Source organism: Physeter macrocephalus, chromosome 17, assembly GCF_002837175.3.
Source record: "Physeter macrocephalus isolate SW-GA chromosome 17, ASM283717v5, whole genome shotgun sequence".
In the NCBI taxonomy this organism is placed as follows: domain Eukaryota; kingdom Metazoa; phylum Chordata; class Mammalia; order Artiodactyla; family Physeteridae; genus Physeter; species Physeter macrocephalus.
In genome coordinates, this window is record NC_041230.1 from 44,230,970 (window position 1) to 44,248,230 (window position 17,261).

Sequence of the window (17,261 nt, forward strand, 5' to 3'; positions counted from 1 at the left end):
AATTGGGTCATTTGTAGAGACGTGGATGGATCTAGAGACTGTCATACAGAGTGAAGTAAGTCAGAAAGAGAAAAACAAATATCATATATTAACGTATATATGTGGAACCTAGAAAAATGGTACAGATAAACCGGTTTGCAGGGCAGAAACTGAGACACAGATGTAGAGAACAATCGTATGGACACCAAGGGGGGATAGCGGCGGGAGGGTGGTGGTGGTGGTGGGATGACTTGGGGGATTGGGATTGACATGTATACACTAATATGTATAAAATAGATAACTAATAAGAACCTGCTGTATAAAAAATAAAATAAAATAAAATTCAAAAAAAAAGAATAAAAAAAGCAAGGAAGGAAGAACGAAAAGAAAGAAAAGGAAGAAAAGAAAGGAAGGAAGCAAGGAAAAGAAAAAAGAAAAAAAAGGCAGTTTCACTTAAGAACAAAGCAGCAGTTTGCTGAGTGTCTGCCACAAGCACTACATTTGCCCATTTGTGGAGGAGGCAGCTGAAATTAAGGCGATCACACTCCAGGACATGGCTGGGGTAGGCTGCAAAGCCCTGGTCTGCCTGACTCCAAGCTTGAAATCATGAGAGTGAGAAGCTCACTGATGTGGAGGTCCCCCCAAATCTAAGACATATCTACAGGGGAGGTCCCCCCATGATGGTATAAAAACATGGCAGCCTTGTTGGTCTATTAGTTTTGGACAAATGCACTGTCATTATACAAGATGTTCACATTAGGGGAACCTGGGTGGAGGGTACATGGTATTCTCTGTTCTATCTCTGCAACTCTTCCATAAATCTTACGTTTATTTATTTCCTTAAATGTGGTAGAGAAAAGGAGAAAGTATTATTTAAAAAATTGCTGCCTAAATGCAATGGGATAGTCTGGATTGGATCCTGGAATAGCAAAAGGACACTCATGGGAAAACTGGAATAAAGTTTAGAGTTTGGTTAAGAGTTCTGTCCCACTGTTGATATCTTGATTTTGACTAATGTTCCATGGTCATGTAAGATGTTAAAATTAGGGGAAGCTGGATGAAAAATACATGAGAACGCTATCATTTTAGCAACTTGTCTGAAATAAACTATTCAGGTTATTCACTATAAAATTATTCTAAAATAAGACCCTTGCTTTTATTAAAAAAACCCAAAGCAGTAAAAATTAAGTGAGGACTTCCCTGGGGGCGCAGTGGTTAAGAATCCGCCTGCCAATGCAGGGGACACAGGTTCGATCCCTGGTCCAGGAAGATCCCACATCCACGAAGCAACTAAGCCTCTGTGCCACAACTACTGAGCCTGCACTCTAGAGCCTGCGAGCCACAACTACTGAAGCCCGCGCACCCTACAGCCCTTGCACCACAACTACTGAAGCCCATGTGCTCTAGGGCCCACGTGCCACAACTACTGAGCCCATGTCCTGCAACTATTGAAACTCTCGTTTCTAGAACCCATGTTCTGCAACAAGAGAAGCCACTGCAATGAGAAGCCCATGCACCGCAACAAAGAGTAGCCCCTGCTTGCTGCAACTAGAGAAAGCCCATGTGCAGGAACAAAGACCCAATGCAACCAAAAATAAATAAATAAATAAAAATTAAGTGAAGTAAATATTCTATATACCATATTTATAATTGTATTTGTAATGAAATACATATAATTTTATTAAAAAATGAGGTTAATTGAATCTTAATTCTTAAATAGATATCTTTTTAATATTCTATTTTATGAAATGTGAAGTAAGCATAAAGCTCTCCTGCCAAGAGTGGTGGTCTCCAGGAAAAGCGTTTGTGCAACTGAGTTTCAAGCTAAATCTGCTTTCCCAGATAAACTATGGTTATTCATACTTGGGTACTTGGCAGACATTTTCTCATTTCTGAAAAATGAAAGAAGTCTGTCATTTGAAGGAGAACAAGTGACAGTATTTGCTGCCAGTGATAATTTTGAGCTTTAAAATTCTGGAAAACTTGTATCTACCACTGTGAGCTGGACAGCTTCCCGGTACTTAAAGACTTTCTGATGAGATTGGTGGTGATATTAATGAATATAACTTGTTAATGAAATCAGTCAACATTAGAACTGTATAACCCAGTGAACTAGTATTTTCCAAATAACTAATGCACGGTGTTACAAATGATGCAAATTGGTAAAAAAAAAATTCATTCAAAATGCAAGACCAAAGACTTTAATGTAATAGTACAAAATCTGATCAGTTTTCAGATTCCACATTGCAACTAAACTTTAAGATACTACCATTGGAGGGACTTCCCTGGTGGTCCAGTGGTTAAAAATCCATCTGCCAGGAATTCTCTGGTGGCACAGTGGTTAAGAATCTGCCTGTCAATGCAGGGGACATGGGTTCGAGCCCTGGTCCGGGAAGATCCCACATGCCGCGGAGCAACTAAGCCCGTGCGCCGCAACTACTGAGCCTGTGCTCTAGAGCCCACGAGCCACAACTACTGAGCCCGCGTGCCACAACTACTGAAGCCCACGCGCCTAGAGCCTGTGCTCTGCAACAAGAGAAGCCACCGCAATGAGAATCCCGTACACTGCAATGAAGAGTAGCCCCCACTCACTGCAACTAGAGAAAGCCTGCACACAGCAACGAAGACCCAACGTGGCCGAAAATAAATTAAAAAAAAAAAAAAAAAAAAAAAAAGAGTCTGCCTGCCAATGCAGGGGAAACGGGCTCGAGCCCTGGTCTGGGAAGATCCCACATGCTGTGGAGCAACTAAGCCCGTGCTCCACAACAAGAGAAGTCACCACAATGAGAAGCTCGTGCACCTCAATGAAGAGTAGCCCCTGCTCGCTGCAACTAGAGAAAGCCTGCGCTCAGCAATGAAGACCGAGCGCAGCCAAAAAAATAAATTAAAAAAACAAAACAAAACAAATCAGCCTTAGGAAAAAAATAAGAAACTACCACTGGAGGACTTCATGTATTAAATAAAGACACTCAAGTGTCTGAATTTGGTGTGCTGATGAATTAGGTGCTAATGCATAAAGCCACCCACAGTGGCTGTGTTTTGTTAAGCTAGTTGATGTTTAGTATTATGTTTTTAAACAGGGAAATCGAGGTGCTGCTTTTTCAAGAGGGGAGTTATATAAAATATTCTCTTTATTTGATGGATTGTGCCGCCTAATGAAGCATGCCTGCAGCAAAATAAGGAGGAAGGGCTGATGTTGTCTTTGGCCCTTTTGGTGTTGGAGTTCCTCTGAGACAGCCTGCAGCATGTCCCTGAAGGCATGCTCTATGCCTGCAACCCTGCTTCTGAGGCTTCCAGGGAAAATCACAGAGCTACACAGATCTCACAAACCTGTAATTTCCAAACTCAGACCTGCCTGCTCTTAAAGCTGCTCAGAAATCCTAGGGAGTGACTCTCTAGGAAGCTCCCCTTTCCCATTCCCCAGAGACCATCCCAACCAGCACCACACTCCTTGAGTCCCTAACATCATCTCCTCTTTCCTGTAGGGAGTAATTAGGAGCTATCAAGCAGGAACCCTCTTAACTTCCAGGTCATTTTCCCTACGTGGAGGCTCTAAGTGTGTATTGTCATAGCTTCTATTCCAAAACTAATGCACGCCCCTGAGCTGAGAATTCCATCCATCTTTTCCCACCTCCTCAGCAACCTCACTTCTTTAAATACACCTCTTTCCTCTATTTTAGCTTTTCCCTCTGTAGCTGCTCCAAAAGTCTGCCCTCACTTGCTCCACCCCTTCCACAGCCCTCACTCCTTCCTTTTCCCACTGCCATTTGGGCTCTGTCTTACTCCTCCTCTGAAACCACCTGGTGGAGGTCGCCAATGATGTCTTAGTTACCAAAGGCAAAAGAACCTTCTCTCCCTCTTTCGTTTGTTGTAGGTATTGGGAATGTGGGAGTTCTGGACATTTTAATTACTGAATTGAGACCATTATTTAGAGTTAAAGATCTCAGAAAAATAAGGGTCAGCTAGAGAGCTCATCCAAAGCAAAGGACAGCAGGAGAGGCACAGAGAAATTAAGACATTTCTCAGTATTCTATAACTAGGAAGTAGCAGATCTGGACTTTGAAGCCAAGAAGCTAGGCTCCTGCTGGCTTAACCTCTCATTAAACTGCTACTTCTAGTCTCCTGTATTTTTTTAAATTATGTACTTCAGAGGCTTTCCCCATAAGTACATACTGATCTCAGCATTTAACAGCTGCATTATATTCTATTGTGTAGATATACTATATTTCATTAGTCACATATTGATTGGTATTTAGACTCTTCAGTTTTGCTATAACAAAAAAAAAGTTGTAATAAACTTTCTTACAGAAAAGAAACTACCATCATTCATATTTTGGTGTAGTACCACAAAATGATATCCAAAATTATCTAAACAGCTATTAAAATACTCCTTCCTTTTCCAACTACGTTATCTGTATGAGGCTGGCTTTTCTTCATATCATTCAACCAAAATAACATATTAAAACAGACTGAATGGGGCTTCCCTGGTGGGACAGTGGTTTAGAATCTGCCTGCCAATGCAGGGGACATGGGTTTGAGCCCTGGTCCAGGAAGATCCCACATGCCACGGAGCAATGAAGCCCATGCACCACAACTACTGAGCCTGGGCTCTAGAACCCGTGAGCCACAACTACTGAGCCCATGTGCCACAACGACTGAAGCCCGCACGCCTACAGCCCGTGCTCTGCAATAAGAGAAGCCACTGCAATAAGAAGCCAGCACACTGCAGCAAAGAGTAGCCCCCGCTCGCCGCAACTAGAGAAAGCCTGCGCACAGCAACAAAGACCAAACACAGTCAAAAAAAAAAAAAAAAAAAAAAAAAAAAGACTGAACGGAGCAGCAGACCTGAGAATCCAGCTATCTTCTATTAAACCAGACATTAAAGAGAGAAAATCACACCATGACTCTAACCTTTTGGTAAATATAGTTACTTATTAAGCAACCTAAATGCCCATCAACAGAGGAATGGATAAAGAAGATGTGGTACACATGTACAATGGAATATTACTCAACCATAAAAAGGAACAAAATTGTGCCATTTGCAGAGACGTGGATGAACCGAGAGACTGTCATACACAGCAAAACAAGTCAGAGAGAGAAAAACAAATATCGTATATTAACACATGTGTAATTTTTTAAAATGGTACAGACAAACCTATTTGCAAAGCAGAAATAGAGACACAGACGTAGAGAACAAACGTATGAACACCAAGGAGCGGGGTGGGTGGGATGGACTGGGAGATTGGGATTGACGTACGTACACTACTGTGTACAAAGCAGATGGCTGGTGAGGGCCTACTGTATAGCACAGGGGGAAAAAAAAAGAAGGTACAATCTGTTTGCAAGACATATATTAAGTTAACCTTACAAACGCATTCCCGTATACATTAGGTGCAGACAAATACCGCTTGATTCCACTTATACAAGGTACCTAGAATAGTCAAATTCAGAGTCAGAAAGTATGTTGGTAGGTGCCCCCTGGGGAGGGGGAATGGGGAGTTAGTGTTTAACGGGGACAGAGTTTCAGTTTAGGAAGGTGAAAAATTCAGGAGATGGATGATGGTGAGAGTTACCTAACAATGTGAATGTACTTAGTGCCACTTAACTGTACAGTTAAATAAGGTTAAAATAGTATGTTATATATTATGTCTTTTACCACAATAAAAACAATTTTTAGTAGTAGTATATAGTTACTTGTTTATATTATGTTAACATGTATCAGAGTTCATTATTGTTATTTGAAAATGAATTAATAAGTATTTAAAATTGTTCTCAGTTTTAACTTTTTATACTACAAATGGCAGTTATAACCAACTCAATAAATTTTTTTTTTTTTTTTGCTTTACAATGTTGTGTTAGTTTCTAATGCGCAGCAAAGTGAATCAGCTATACGTATACATATATCCCCTCTTTTTTGGATTTCCTTCCCATTTAGGTCATCACACAGCATTGAGTAGAGTTCCCTATGCTATACAGTAGGTTCTCATTAGTTATCTCTTTTACACATAATATCATCAGTGTTTATATGTCAATTCCAATCTCCCAATTCATCCCCCGCCCCCAACTAGCACTCAATAATTTTGAAGAGTGCTAAGAGGTCCTGAGAACAAAAAGCTTGAGAACTGCCGAGGTAGGGTAACATGCATACAAGCCCCTTTTCTCCAATAGGGAAAAAAAAAAAAAGCCAGATTCTTATTAACAGGGAATCATTCACACCACTCGCTCCAAAATAGCAAAACTCTGCAGAGGCTGATATGCTGTGTAATGAATCAAGTGTTGAAGTTTTAGTTAGTCCGTGCATTTAATTTTTCCCCCCAAAGACTCTTTTTTAAAAATTTTATTTCTTTATTTTTATTTTTGGCTGAGCTGGGTCTTCGTTGCTGCGCATGGGCTTTCTCTAGTTGCTGCAAGCGGGGGCTACTCTTCGTTGTGGTGCGCGGTCTTCTCATTTTGGTGGCTTCTCTTTGTTGTGGAGCACAGGCTCTATGCGCGTGGGCTTCAGTATTTGTGGCACTTGGGCTCCATAATTGTGGCTTGCGGGCTCTAGAGCGCAGGCTCAGTAGTTGTGGCGCCCGGGCTTAGTTGCTCCGCAGCATGTGGGATCTTCCTGAACCAGGGCTCGAACCCGTGTCCCCTGAACTGGCAGGTGGATTCTTAACCACTGCGCCACCAGGGAAGTAACCCCCCCACCCACCTGCCTAAAGACTCTTTTTTTTTTTTTTTTTTTTTTTTTTTTTGCGGTACGCGGGCCTCTCACTGTTGTGGCCTCTGCCGTTGCGGAGCACAGGCTCCGGACGCGCAGGCTCAGCGGCCACGGCTCACGGGCCCAGCCGCTCCGCGGCATGTGGGATCCTCCCGGACTGGGGCACGAACCCGTGTCCCCTGCATCGGCAGGCGGACTCTCAACCACTGCGCCACCAGGGAAGCCCCTAAAGACTCTTAAAGAGCAAAAAAGTATGACAAAACAACAAAACCACCAAATCTCATGCCTTGGATTTGCCAAACCACGAAGCCAGTCTTTCCTGAGACTCCATGCCTTTGCAGGCTGTTAGCAGTTTCCTTGACCATCACCACCTCCACCTAGTACTAAGGCAAGTGCCTTGCCTTCTAACAGATTCTCCTATCTTTTCTCTGGGGATAACAGTCCTAAGCAAATTTGGAGACATATTCAGGACCATTAAAAGTAACTGGTTTTGAATTCAGAATAAAGGGATAACTACCTCTGGCCCAATAGGGATGTGCTTCACTGTCTTCTTGACTAGAGACAATTTCATAAGTACCATCTAAAGTTTTCAATGTTTTGTTTATTGTGCTATCAAACCCCACGTTTGCATTGCTAATGGATACACTCCAAAGAAAGCTGAAAATGATCTGCCAGAGAGACAACTAGTTTTCTACTTGGCTGAATCTTGTGTACTTTCTACCTTTTCAGATGCTGGTCTCCCAATAGAGCTTGGAATAGCCATTTCGTGACTTACCCACACATACCTCTTATCCAATCAAATAAAAAATATCTTCTGGAAGGAGGTCCCTTCTGAAAGTAAACACAAGCGTCCTTATACTACAAGACAGCTTTATTTCACAGACTTGGGAACTTTGGAGTGGAAGTCAGGGAAGAGCTGGAGGTGTCTCTGAAGAGAATAATGCATCTAATTAGTCTTAACCACTGACTGGGTGTTGAGTCACATGGCTGGGTAGTGAGTGAATAAAGTTCCTTGGAGCCAAAGTAGTGGGATAAATTCTAAATCCTGCATTAGATGAGTAAGAAAAGCCCTAGGGAAAAGCAAGCAGAAAAATATCTATGGTACTGGAAGATAAGGAAAGCAAAACCATTTTTCTCTGAAGATCAATTTACACATGCAGAATTATATCCACTTATTAACTGTGTCATAATACAAATAATTTTAACTATAAGTGGGGTCCATGTAACTCTTATCAGTTACCAAGGCGTCACCAAAGCCTCAAGGCTACTGGACGATCCTATTGAGATTTAAATAAAATTGGTTCAATCTATCACCTCATATAGAAAAAACATGTATCCCGCCCACTCTCTTCTGTATATTCTTAGTCTTTTTTATTTTATTTTTTTTTGTGGTACGCGGGCCTCTCACTGTTGTGGCCTCTCCAGTTGCGGAGCACAGGCTCCAGACGCGCAGGCTCAGCAGCCATGGCTCACGGGCCCAGCCGCTCCGCGGCATGTGGGATCCTCCCGGATCGGGGCACGAACCCGTGTACCCTGCATCGACAGGCAGACTCCCAACCACTGCACCACCAGGGAAGCCCCTTAGAGTCTTTTATTAGTTGCTTTCAGCTTCAATTTTTGGGGTTGTTTTGAATTTATAGCCTCTGCTCTGTCACTCATCTTTAGCACACACTGTCTATACACACAGTGTTACGTATGCTGGTACCCCATAATAGACAACAGCAAATTCTGCCACCAATGCAAAGCTGCAGGCCATATCACACTTCTCCAGAAAGCCTCAGGATGGAGGTGGGGGCGCTGGTGTGGAGGAGGGAAGCCTCAACCGAGCACAGTAAATGACTCAGATGGAACAGGGAAATCAGCCATCTGTGTTGCTGGGAGTCCCTGGGAACTTTTTACCAGCTATCTCTTTCTCTAAAGGTCCTAAAATGGTCAAGAACTCTATGATACTGTATGTCAAATGTACGTATAATTGTATAAGTGTAATTTTTCTAGGAGGTAGGTCCTTAACTTTCATCAGATTTTCAAAAGCCTCAAGATCCAAGAACGGTGAAGATGTACTTTATATTTAGATGAACATCAAAGTGTGCTCTAATAGTAAACAAAATTGTCTCCCCACTAGATAATTCAATCAGTAACGGGGAAATGCAAATTAAAGCTACAGGACATACCATTTCACACTCATGAAACTGGCAATTCCGAAGTTTGCCAATGCCAAGGATTGGAGCAATAGGAACTCTTACTTGCTGCTAGAGGGGTTCAACCACTTTAAAAAACAAAGACATAATCTTCTTAGGTTAACGTTTAAACATATTCTAGACCCAGCAAATTCACTCTTAGGCCAGTCCTCAAACTGCTGGTTTTAACCCAATGGATCATGAATCAATTTAGTGGGTCACAACCAGTATTTTATTTTAATGAAAGTGAATGGAATAAAATGTTATATTTTTACCTCATTACACATAAATAGGGCATTTTTGCCTTATTATATTTCTTACTATGGGGTCATGATTAAAAACATGTCCCAAAACAATGACCTGGAGAAACACCTACACAGGTGCATAAGGAAATGTGTATGGGAATGTTCACAGCAATATTTTTCCAAGAGCAAAAAATGGGAAACAGAAGAAAATGCAAAAATTGTGGCATACTATGGAATATAATAAAGCAGTGAATATGACTGAACTAATGCTACCACATCAATGTGGATCTCAAAGTAAGGTTAACTGAAAAAAAAATCAGTCAAAGAAGAATACATACTGTAAGACAACATATTTCAAGTTCAAAAATGAGCAAAACTAAATAATGTTTCAGGGTACATACATGGTAACAAAAAAAACTAAAGAAAAGTAAGAGAATGACAAAAATAAAAATTAAGATGGTAGTTACCTCTTTGGGGTTGAAAGGGGATGCAAAACAGAAGGATACACAGGGAACTTCTCAAGTTTAATAATGCTTCCTTTCTAAGCTGGTAATGAGTGCATGGATGTTTGTTTTGTTTGTATTTCTTAGGTATACATTATGTATATGTTTTCTGTATGCAGGCAATATCTTATAATGAATAGGAAAACAAAGCTCTGTCACTAAAATTAGTGTAACAGCAACAGCAGTGCTTTTGCTGGTCACCACCATTCATAAGCCCAGGTTTTGATCTCTACTATTACTCTCCACTAAAAAGAACCAGGACTGAATGGGAGATGACTCCATGTCCTGGGGCAAGAAAACAGTCAATACTGTTCTGGTACTTTCTAGCATTGCCAGAGAGCAAGGATCATTTTTTTTTTTTTTTTTTGTGGTATGCAGGCCTCCCTCCGTTGTGGCCTCTCCCGTTGCGGAGCACAGGCTCCGGACGCGCAGGCCCAGCGGCCATGGCCCACAGGCCCAGCGGCTCCGCGGCATGTGGGATCCTCCCAGACGGGGGCGCGAACCCGGTTCCCCTGCATCGGCAGGCGGACGCGCAACCACTGCGCCACCAGGGAAGCCCCAAGCAAGGATATTTTTAAGTCTGTCAGAGTTGTGCTGAAAGGATTAAGCAGTCAGCTTAAAGACTATGCTGTTAGCTAGACTGCGACACTGCATAAATCAAACTAATTTTGTAAAGATAATTTAGCATTACAAATGGAATGTCCAGAGGGTCTGAAATGGGTTTCTGTATGTGGAAAGGAACAGTAGTAACCCCTTTCCTTCTTCTCAGTAACACCCATAGGGAGCATAAGGTAAAGACAAAAATAGCAGATATGACAATAACTTCTCTGTGGCTGATTAAAATCCCCCTTTCTTAGTTTTCTATTAAGTGCAAAAAAATCAAGATAACTGGAAATTAGCCAGCAGTTTACTCCAAACCAGATAGTTATAAGTTGTTGTTTTTGTTTTTTTTAAATCTCAGTGTTTTTATTTATTTATTTGGCTGTGTTGGGTCTTAGCTGCAGCACGCGGGCTTCTCTCTAGTTGTGGCGTGTGGGCTCCACGGCACATGGGTTCTGTAGTTTGCGGCACGCAGGCTCTCTAGTTGAGGCGGTCGAGCTCAGTAGTTGTGGCATGCAGGTTTAGCTGCCCTGCGGCAAGTGGAATCTTAGTTCCCCAACCAGGGATCAAACTCATGTCCCCTGCGTTGGAAGGCAGATTCTTTACCACTGGACCACCAGGGAAGCCCCAGTAAGTTTTATAATAATCACATTTATAATATATTTTATGTTGTTTAAAGTGTTTAAAAGAACCAGCCACATTAAATTTTAGTTAATGTTTAATATTTAAACATTGTCAATAGAGAAATTAAATAATTTACTATGAAACCACAGAAATATTACAGGTAAAATAGTTAAAATGTCACATATAAGACTTCTTTTTTTTTTTTTAAGAGGATCTAGAGATGACAGTCTTTTTTTTTTTTAAATAAATTTATTTATTTATTTTTGGCTGTGTTGGGTCTTCGTTGCTATGCACGGGCTTTCTCTAGTTGCGGAGAACGGGAGCTACTCTTTGTTGCGGTGCGCGGGCTTCTCTTGTTGCGGAGCACGGGCTCTAGGCGTGCGGGCTTCAGTAGTTGTGGCTCACGGGTTCTAGAGCGCAGGCTCAGTAGTTGTGGCACACAGGCTCAGTTGCTCTGCAGCATGTGGGATCTTCCCGGACCAGGGCTCGAACCTGTGTCCGCTGCATTGGTAGCCAGATTCTTAACCACTGAGCCACCAGGGAAGTCCTAAGACTTCTTTATTAAAAAGTAAGAAATAGCAGTTGATTGTCCACACGGTTTCCAGTAATATTAATCCAAATTCTTCAGTGTTAAGATTCATTTTTGGCTGTCCTTTCAAATATCCTACCACCCATTCCCTAATCTCCTTCCTAAAATCATTCATTAATTCAACAAATATTTAATGAGTGCCTATTTCTAACATAAATTCTTCTGGGTGCTGCTGATACAGAGGTGAGTCAACCAAGCAGACTGGGTTCCCACTGTCTTGGGGCTTATGACCTCATCATATAAACATGGCCCTGTGCACAATGACAATACCCAACCACTTACCCAGTAATGAGAACTTTCACAGGTGAAATTCTGGGTTTAAGTCATAGATTCAGGTCCCCATAAATGCTCCCAGAGTGATACTGCTATCAGTGTTTGACTTTGCTACTTTGGGACAAGAAGAGGTCCAGCAGGAACTAAAAATCTCATCTCAAACAGAATGTTAGGTCAGATATTACAAAGACTTAGAAAGGGATAATGATTAGAAAAGCTCAGAGAATGAAACATTTACAATACACAATAGAACTCCCAAGGCACCTGTAGCCTCCATAAATATACCATGGAAAATAACACATGGGCATGTTCTCTACTAGTCTGGGTTCTTTCTGAATTTCTCATGTCTGTTTCCTCTTTGGTTCCCCTAGTTTCCTTGTATTTGTTTTCAGAACTTTTGTTACTTCGTTGCCCTCTTCCTTCTCCTATTCTGCAATGTGCAACTATGGCATGGACTGGAATCCAGGCCTAGAAAAACAAGCAAAAGAGCCTGTCTTGACCAGTAATTCCCATACCTACAGGAAGTTATTTGTATAAGATGAAGAAACTCAGAAAAACCCAAGTATTCAACGAAGTTATTCTTTCCCAGAGGTGCTTTTGCCACTATCAAACACTTGCTATTTCCTAGAGTGTATGATCTCTACAAATTAGGTGAGGACAGTCGTGGGACAGTCCTGGGTCACTGCTATACTCTATTGTTACTTGTCTGCCCTACAGGCTTCAAGGCAAAAATGTTCTTCATAACAAAAAACAAGTCTCTATATGGACCAATGGTTTTGCGTAGTCTGTGGTGTAGCATCCTACTTTGGGTAGGGAGGTGGGGCCAGGCTGCAGCTCTAGGAGTGTTGATGCCAACACTGCTGAAAGATCAGTAAAGTGGAAATTAAAATACAGCTTTCCACTCTTTTGAAGAGTCAACCTCCCGTCTTCCTTCTAGGAAAGGCATCCCTATGTCCTGGATTTTCCTGGACAATCCCATCCCAACTTTTTTACTTTACTCCTTAAAGTATAACTACATTTGACTTTTTTCGGCGGGGGGCAAAGGTGTTCATTTAGGAAAAAAAAGAAAACAAAAACCCATGAAGCTTATTTCACATAGCATAATGCCTTTCAGGTTCATCCATGCTGTTGACTTATTTTTTATACCACTGTACAACTCTTCTGGTAAGTAAATCTACAATTAAAAAAAAATAATGTTGGAGGTGGTATGCTGATTTTTGGTTTGGAAAATATGCTCACCATAGCTCAAAAAAAAAGTATGGCACAATCTGTAAAACAAGGTATGAGCTGAGGTACCTTCCAGAAGAGTACACTCTGCTCTTCATTCCTGTACTTATTAAGCAAACCTAAGCTAAAGATCTGTTTATAAAAGGGAAACAAATTACTTTACTACGAAACTACCGTTCACTGTGCATCTTCCTACTAATGATTATAAACCTTCTGCTCCACTGTTTTGCATAGAAGAGGCGATAATTCTTTTTATAAATAATGAAATTACATGGAATCTGAGGCAAGGGCAGGAGTGGACCTCAATGGCTACAGCAAGAGCGCTAGCTCTTATTCCCATGGCAGTGGGAGATCTTGCGGCAATGGAGGGTCTTGTAGCCGTATGAACAAACTGCTGGCATTGAAATCCAGCTGCTTGCCTCTGACAACCCAGCGGCGAATGAGCTGAGCATACTAAAAGAACCACTACAAGGAAACAGATGAAACGTTTGGCCAACTTCATCTAGGCATGAAGAAATGTTTGGTGTAATGCTCTTTATTCCAGCATTAGAGTCAGATTTGGTCTTTTTTTTTTAAATGTTTACTTTATTTAGAGAAAAACATAACAAATCAAAGAATGAGATGGAGAAGAAAATCTTTAAAATAGCAAAATGGCTTCATGTATGAAAGTCTGAGCACAAAACCTTTTTGTGGCCCCCTCTTGTGACACTCACCTTTAAAATGCTTACTAATTACTTACTGCCCATCTAGTATACAATCTATGGGGAGCCTGAACAAATGCAGGAAGCTTTTTACCCACACAAAAATGGTATTTGGGCAGGATATCTATATTCTGGCAACTGTCCAGAACTGCTCAGCATTGACAAATGGGAAACTAATGTGAGTTTCCCACAGATCCTCATTCGTTCATTTTATAAATATATAGTGACAAACCATTATAAACCAAGTACTAGATTAAGAATAGTGAACAGATTTGATTCATGCCCTCAGGGAGCTAACAGTCTAGCGACGGAGCAGAGAGGTGAAAAAATAAAATATACGAGAAAATCCATGTAATTACAAATTGAGGTAAGTGCTACAAAAGAAAAGAATATTTTGTAAGATTCTTTTGTTAGGAAAGGGGCTATGAGAGATAAAGAGAGTGAGAACCGAATTTAGATTGAAGAAGTGTCTCCTGAGGCTCTTCTCCCCTCTAAATAAATGTACCTAAAATAATTTTTAAAAATCTATTATTTTAAGCACCTTTCTGCCAGAAGATAAGGGCTTTATTTAATAATTTACTTTTTAAAAAATGGTAATCAATGTACAAGGCACAACATTCAAAAAGTATTTGAAAATATGTCTCCCTTCTCTCTCCTGTCTTCCAGTTACCACATCCTGTCTCCTCTGAGACAAATACTGTTATTAGTTGCCTAAGTATCTTTCTAGAGATAATACTAAACTAAATGTAAAACAAGGCCATTCTTCTGAATTCTTTTTTTTTGTTTGGAAAATATACTTATTTTCCATAAATGTGCTAGTTTTACTAACATGTAATGAGTTTATTACTACTTGAAAATAAATGTTTTAAATTTCTTAGCTTTAATTTCTAATACAGTAACAGATATCAAAAGCTCTTTGGGTTCTCAGTAATTTTTAGGAAAGTAAAGAAGTCCTAAGACCAAATAGTTTGAGAACCACTAATCCAGGCATTTATAAATGTACGTCAGTTGTTCACTTTTAACCCTACTAAACCCTGGTCATCTACTGCATCATTTTTCTTAAATACATCTTTATTGGAGTATAACTGCTTTACAATGCTGTGTTAGTTTCTGCTTTACTACAAAATGAGTCAGCTATACATATACATATATCCCCATATCTCCTCCCTCTTGAGTCTCCCTCCCACCGTCCCTATCTCAGCCCTCTAGGTAGTCACAAAGCACCAAGCTGATCTCCCTGTGCTATGGGGCTGCTTCCCACTAGCTATTTTACATTTCGTAGTGTGTATATGTCCATGCCACTCTCCCTTTGCCCCAGCTTCCCCTTCCCCATCACCCGTGTCCTCAAGTCCATTCTCTATGTCTCCGTCTTTATTCCTGCCCTGCCACTAGGTTCATCAGTACCATCTTTTTTTTTTAAACATTTTTGTAAATGTTTTACAGTGTGTTTTGAGTATATTGGCAATGAGATGGAAACCAAGTTACTTATTTGCGGCTACAATGTGCTGTGGGTTATTTGGCCATCAACACACAAATTTCACCATGGTGACTGGCTAGTTGTTTTTTCTACAGCACCTTAAACATTTAATATATTAGTATGTAGTACTACTCAAAGTCCATAAAGAATTTTCAGAAAGTAATTATAATGTATATGTCATAGCTGAAGGTTTTTTTTTTTTGCTTCTGTTTTTGTTTTTTTTTGGCCATACCACGTGGCAGGTGGGATTTTAGTTTCCCAACCAGGGATCGAACCTGCGCCCCCTGCATTGGAAGCATGGAGCCTTAACTACTGGACCGCCTGGGAAGTCCCTGTCATAGATGAAGCTAAATGGCAAGGTTAAACACATACCTGTGGTGGGAGAGTAAAGAGAGAAGCTATTTTTAAATGAAATAACACAGTAATAGTGAAGTGTCTTTTTTGGACTAACCCTCCCACAGTCAGATAACAATGATAAACTCTGGACAAAACATGAAAAACAAGTATTTAAAGGCACTAAAGAGCAACAAAAACCAGGCAGACATTGGAGTGGAGTCAAATGCCAGAAGAAGGGAGGCGGCTGAGAGAGCCCAGTTATATTGCTTTGCCTGTGGGCACGCGCCAGTCCCTGTGGCATGGAGTGGCTACAACGCAAGCTGAAAACTGCATTTTCATGGCAGAACTGCCCAAGTAAAAAGCACATGATTATACTGTACCTACTTGCAAAGAAGGAGCCAGCAACAGGAATATTCATGACAGTATTTTCTTCTATTATAAATACAAGATGCTCAAAATAATAGCTATAGGGCTTCCCCGGTGGCACAGTGGTTAAGAATCCTCCTGCCAATGCAGGGGACACGGGTTCGTGCCCTGGCCCAGGAAGATCCCACAAGCCGCAGAGCAACTAAGCCCCGTGCGCCACAACTACTGAGCCTGCGCTCCAGTTATAAATACAAGATGCTCAAAATAATAGCTATAGGGCTTCCCCGGTGGCACAGTGGTTAAGAATCCGCCTGCCAATGCAGGGGACACGGGTTCGTGCCCTGGCCCAGGAAGATCCCACAAGCGCAGAGCAACTAAGCCCCGTGCGCCACAACTACTGAGCCTGCGCTCCAGAGCCCGCGAGCCCCAACTACTGAGCCCACGTGCCACAACTACTGAAGCCCGCGCACCTAGAGCCCGTGCTCCGCAACAAGAGAAGCCACTGCAATGAGAAGCCTGCGCACCGCAACAAAGAGCAGCCCCCACTCGCTACAACTAGAGAGAGCCCGCGCGCAGCAACGAAGGCGCAACACAGCCAAAAAAAAAAAAAAAAAAAAAAGCTATAAGTAGAGTCTGACCAAGAGCTAAGAATCCTCAAATAAATAAAAAGAAAAGTGAACACAATCTAGTGGTAACAAAACTCAGATGTATATGGTTTTTATATTTGTTCACGAATAACTCAACACTGGGCAGGAGGCACACACCCGCAATTTCAAGACTCCAGCCAGGAGTGCTGACTAGCCTCAACAAAGTGTCAACTTACTGCCAAAGGACCCACATCAGTGGAACTTTCCAGTTCTCTAAGGAAGCAATATATAGTTGCCTGCAAAATGGTTCCAAAATCCAATCAGAACTAGAAATTTAAAAAAGACTCAGACCAGGCTCTGAGCATCAAATACCTTCATGAAAGAATCAACAGAAAATCTAAGAGAAGCACTCTAGTTGTGCCTCAATCCAGGGTTTAAGGTCTGGAAATAATTCTACTTTTTAAACTGCTTGCAAAGTTCATTCAACTTTTCCTTCCAAGGACTTCCCTGGTGGTCCAGTGGTTAAGACTCCATGCTTCCACTGCAGGGGGTGCAGATTTGAACCCTGGTCAGGGAACTACGATCCCACACACTGTGCGGTGCAACCAAGAAATTTAAAAAAACAAAACAAAACAAAAACTTCCTTCCAGGTTTTGTTTCATGGAAAAATACAATAAAATCATCATATTTTAACACAAGGAGTGCTAACTTTTATTCCTGGCACCTCTGTACCCCACAAATTTAAAAGAACACACATATTCAAACACCCTTCAAAAGCATTTTTGAATCCTAAATAAGCCAGAACATGTGTCAGGGAAGGGGAAAATAAAAGCCTCAGCAAGGAAACATTTTAGTTCCAAAATTCTAAATGCAA

The 17,261-nt window shown here is 41.3% G+C and overlaps 1 protein-coding gene across 12 annotated transcripts in view; it reads right to left on the reverse strand.

Annotated features, from left to right (window-relative positions):
• The window catches only part of CFDP1 (craniofacial development protein 1), a 157,586-nt gene that overhangs the window by 70,608 nt on the left and 69,717 nt on the right, over positions 1-17,261 (reverse strand). The window contains exon 7 of one of the 12 annotated variants that reach the window (XR_008615417.1): positions 6,716-7,752. The exons of 10 other annotated variants lie outside the window; for them this stretch is intronic. Coding sequence is in view for 1 of the 2 variants with exons in the window: in XM_055078809.1 (XP_054934784.1) it covers positions 11,255-11,387 (133 nt within the window). In the remaining variant the exon portion in view is untranslated. Of the gene's footprint in view, positions 1-6,715; positions 7,753-11,010; positions 11,388-17,261 lie in introns of those variants that run through there. One more of the 12 variants, XM_055078809.1, reaches the window with a different exon arrangement.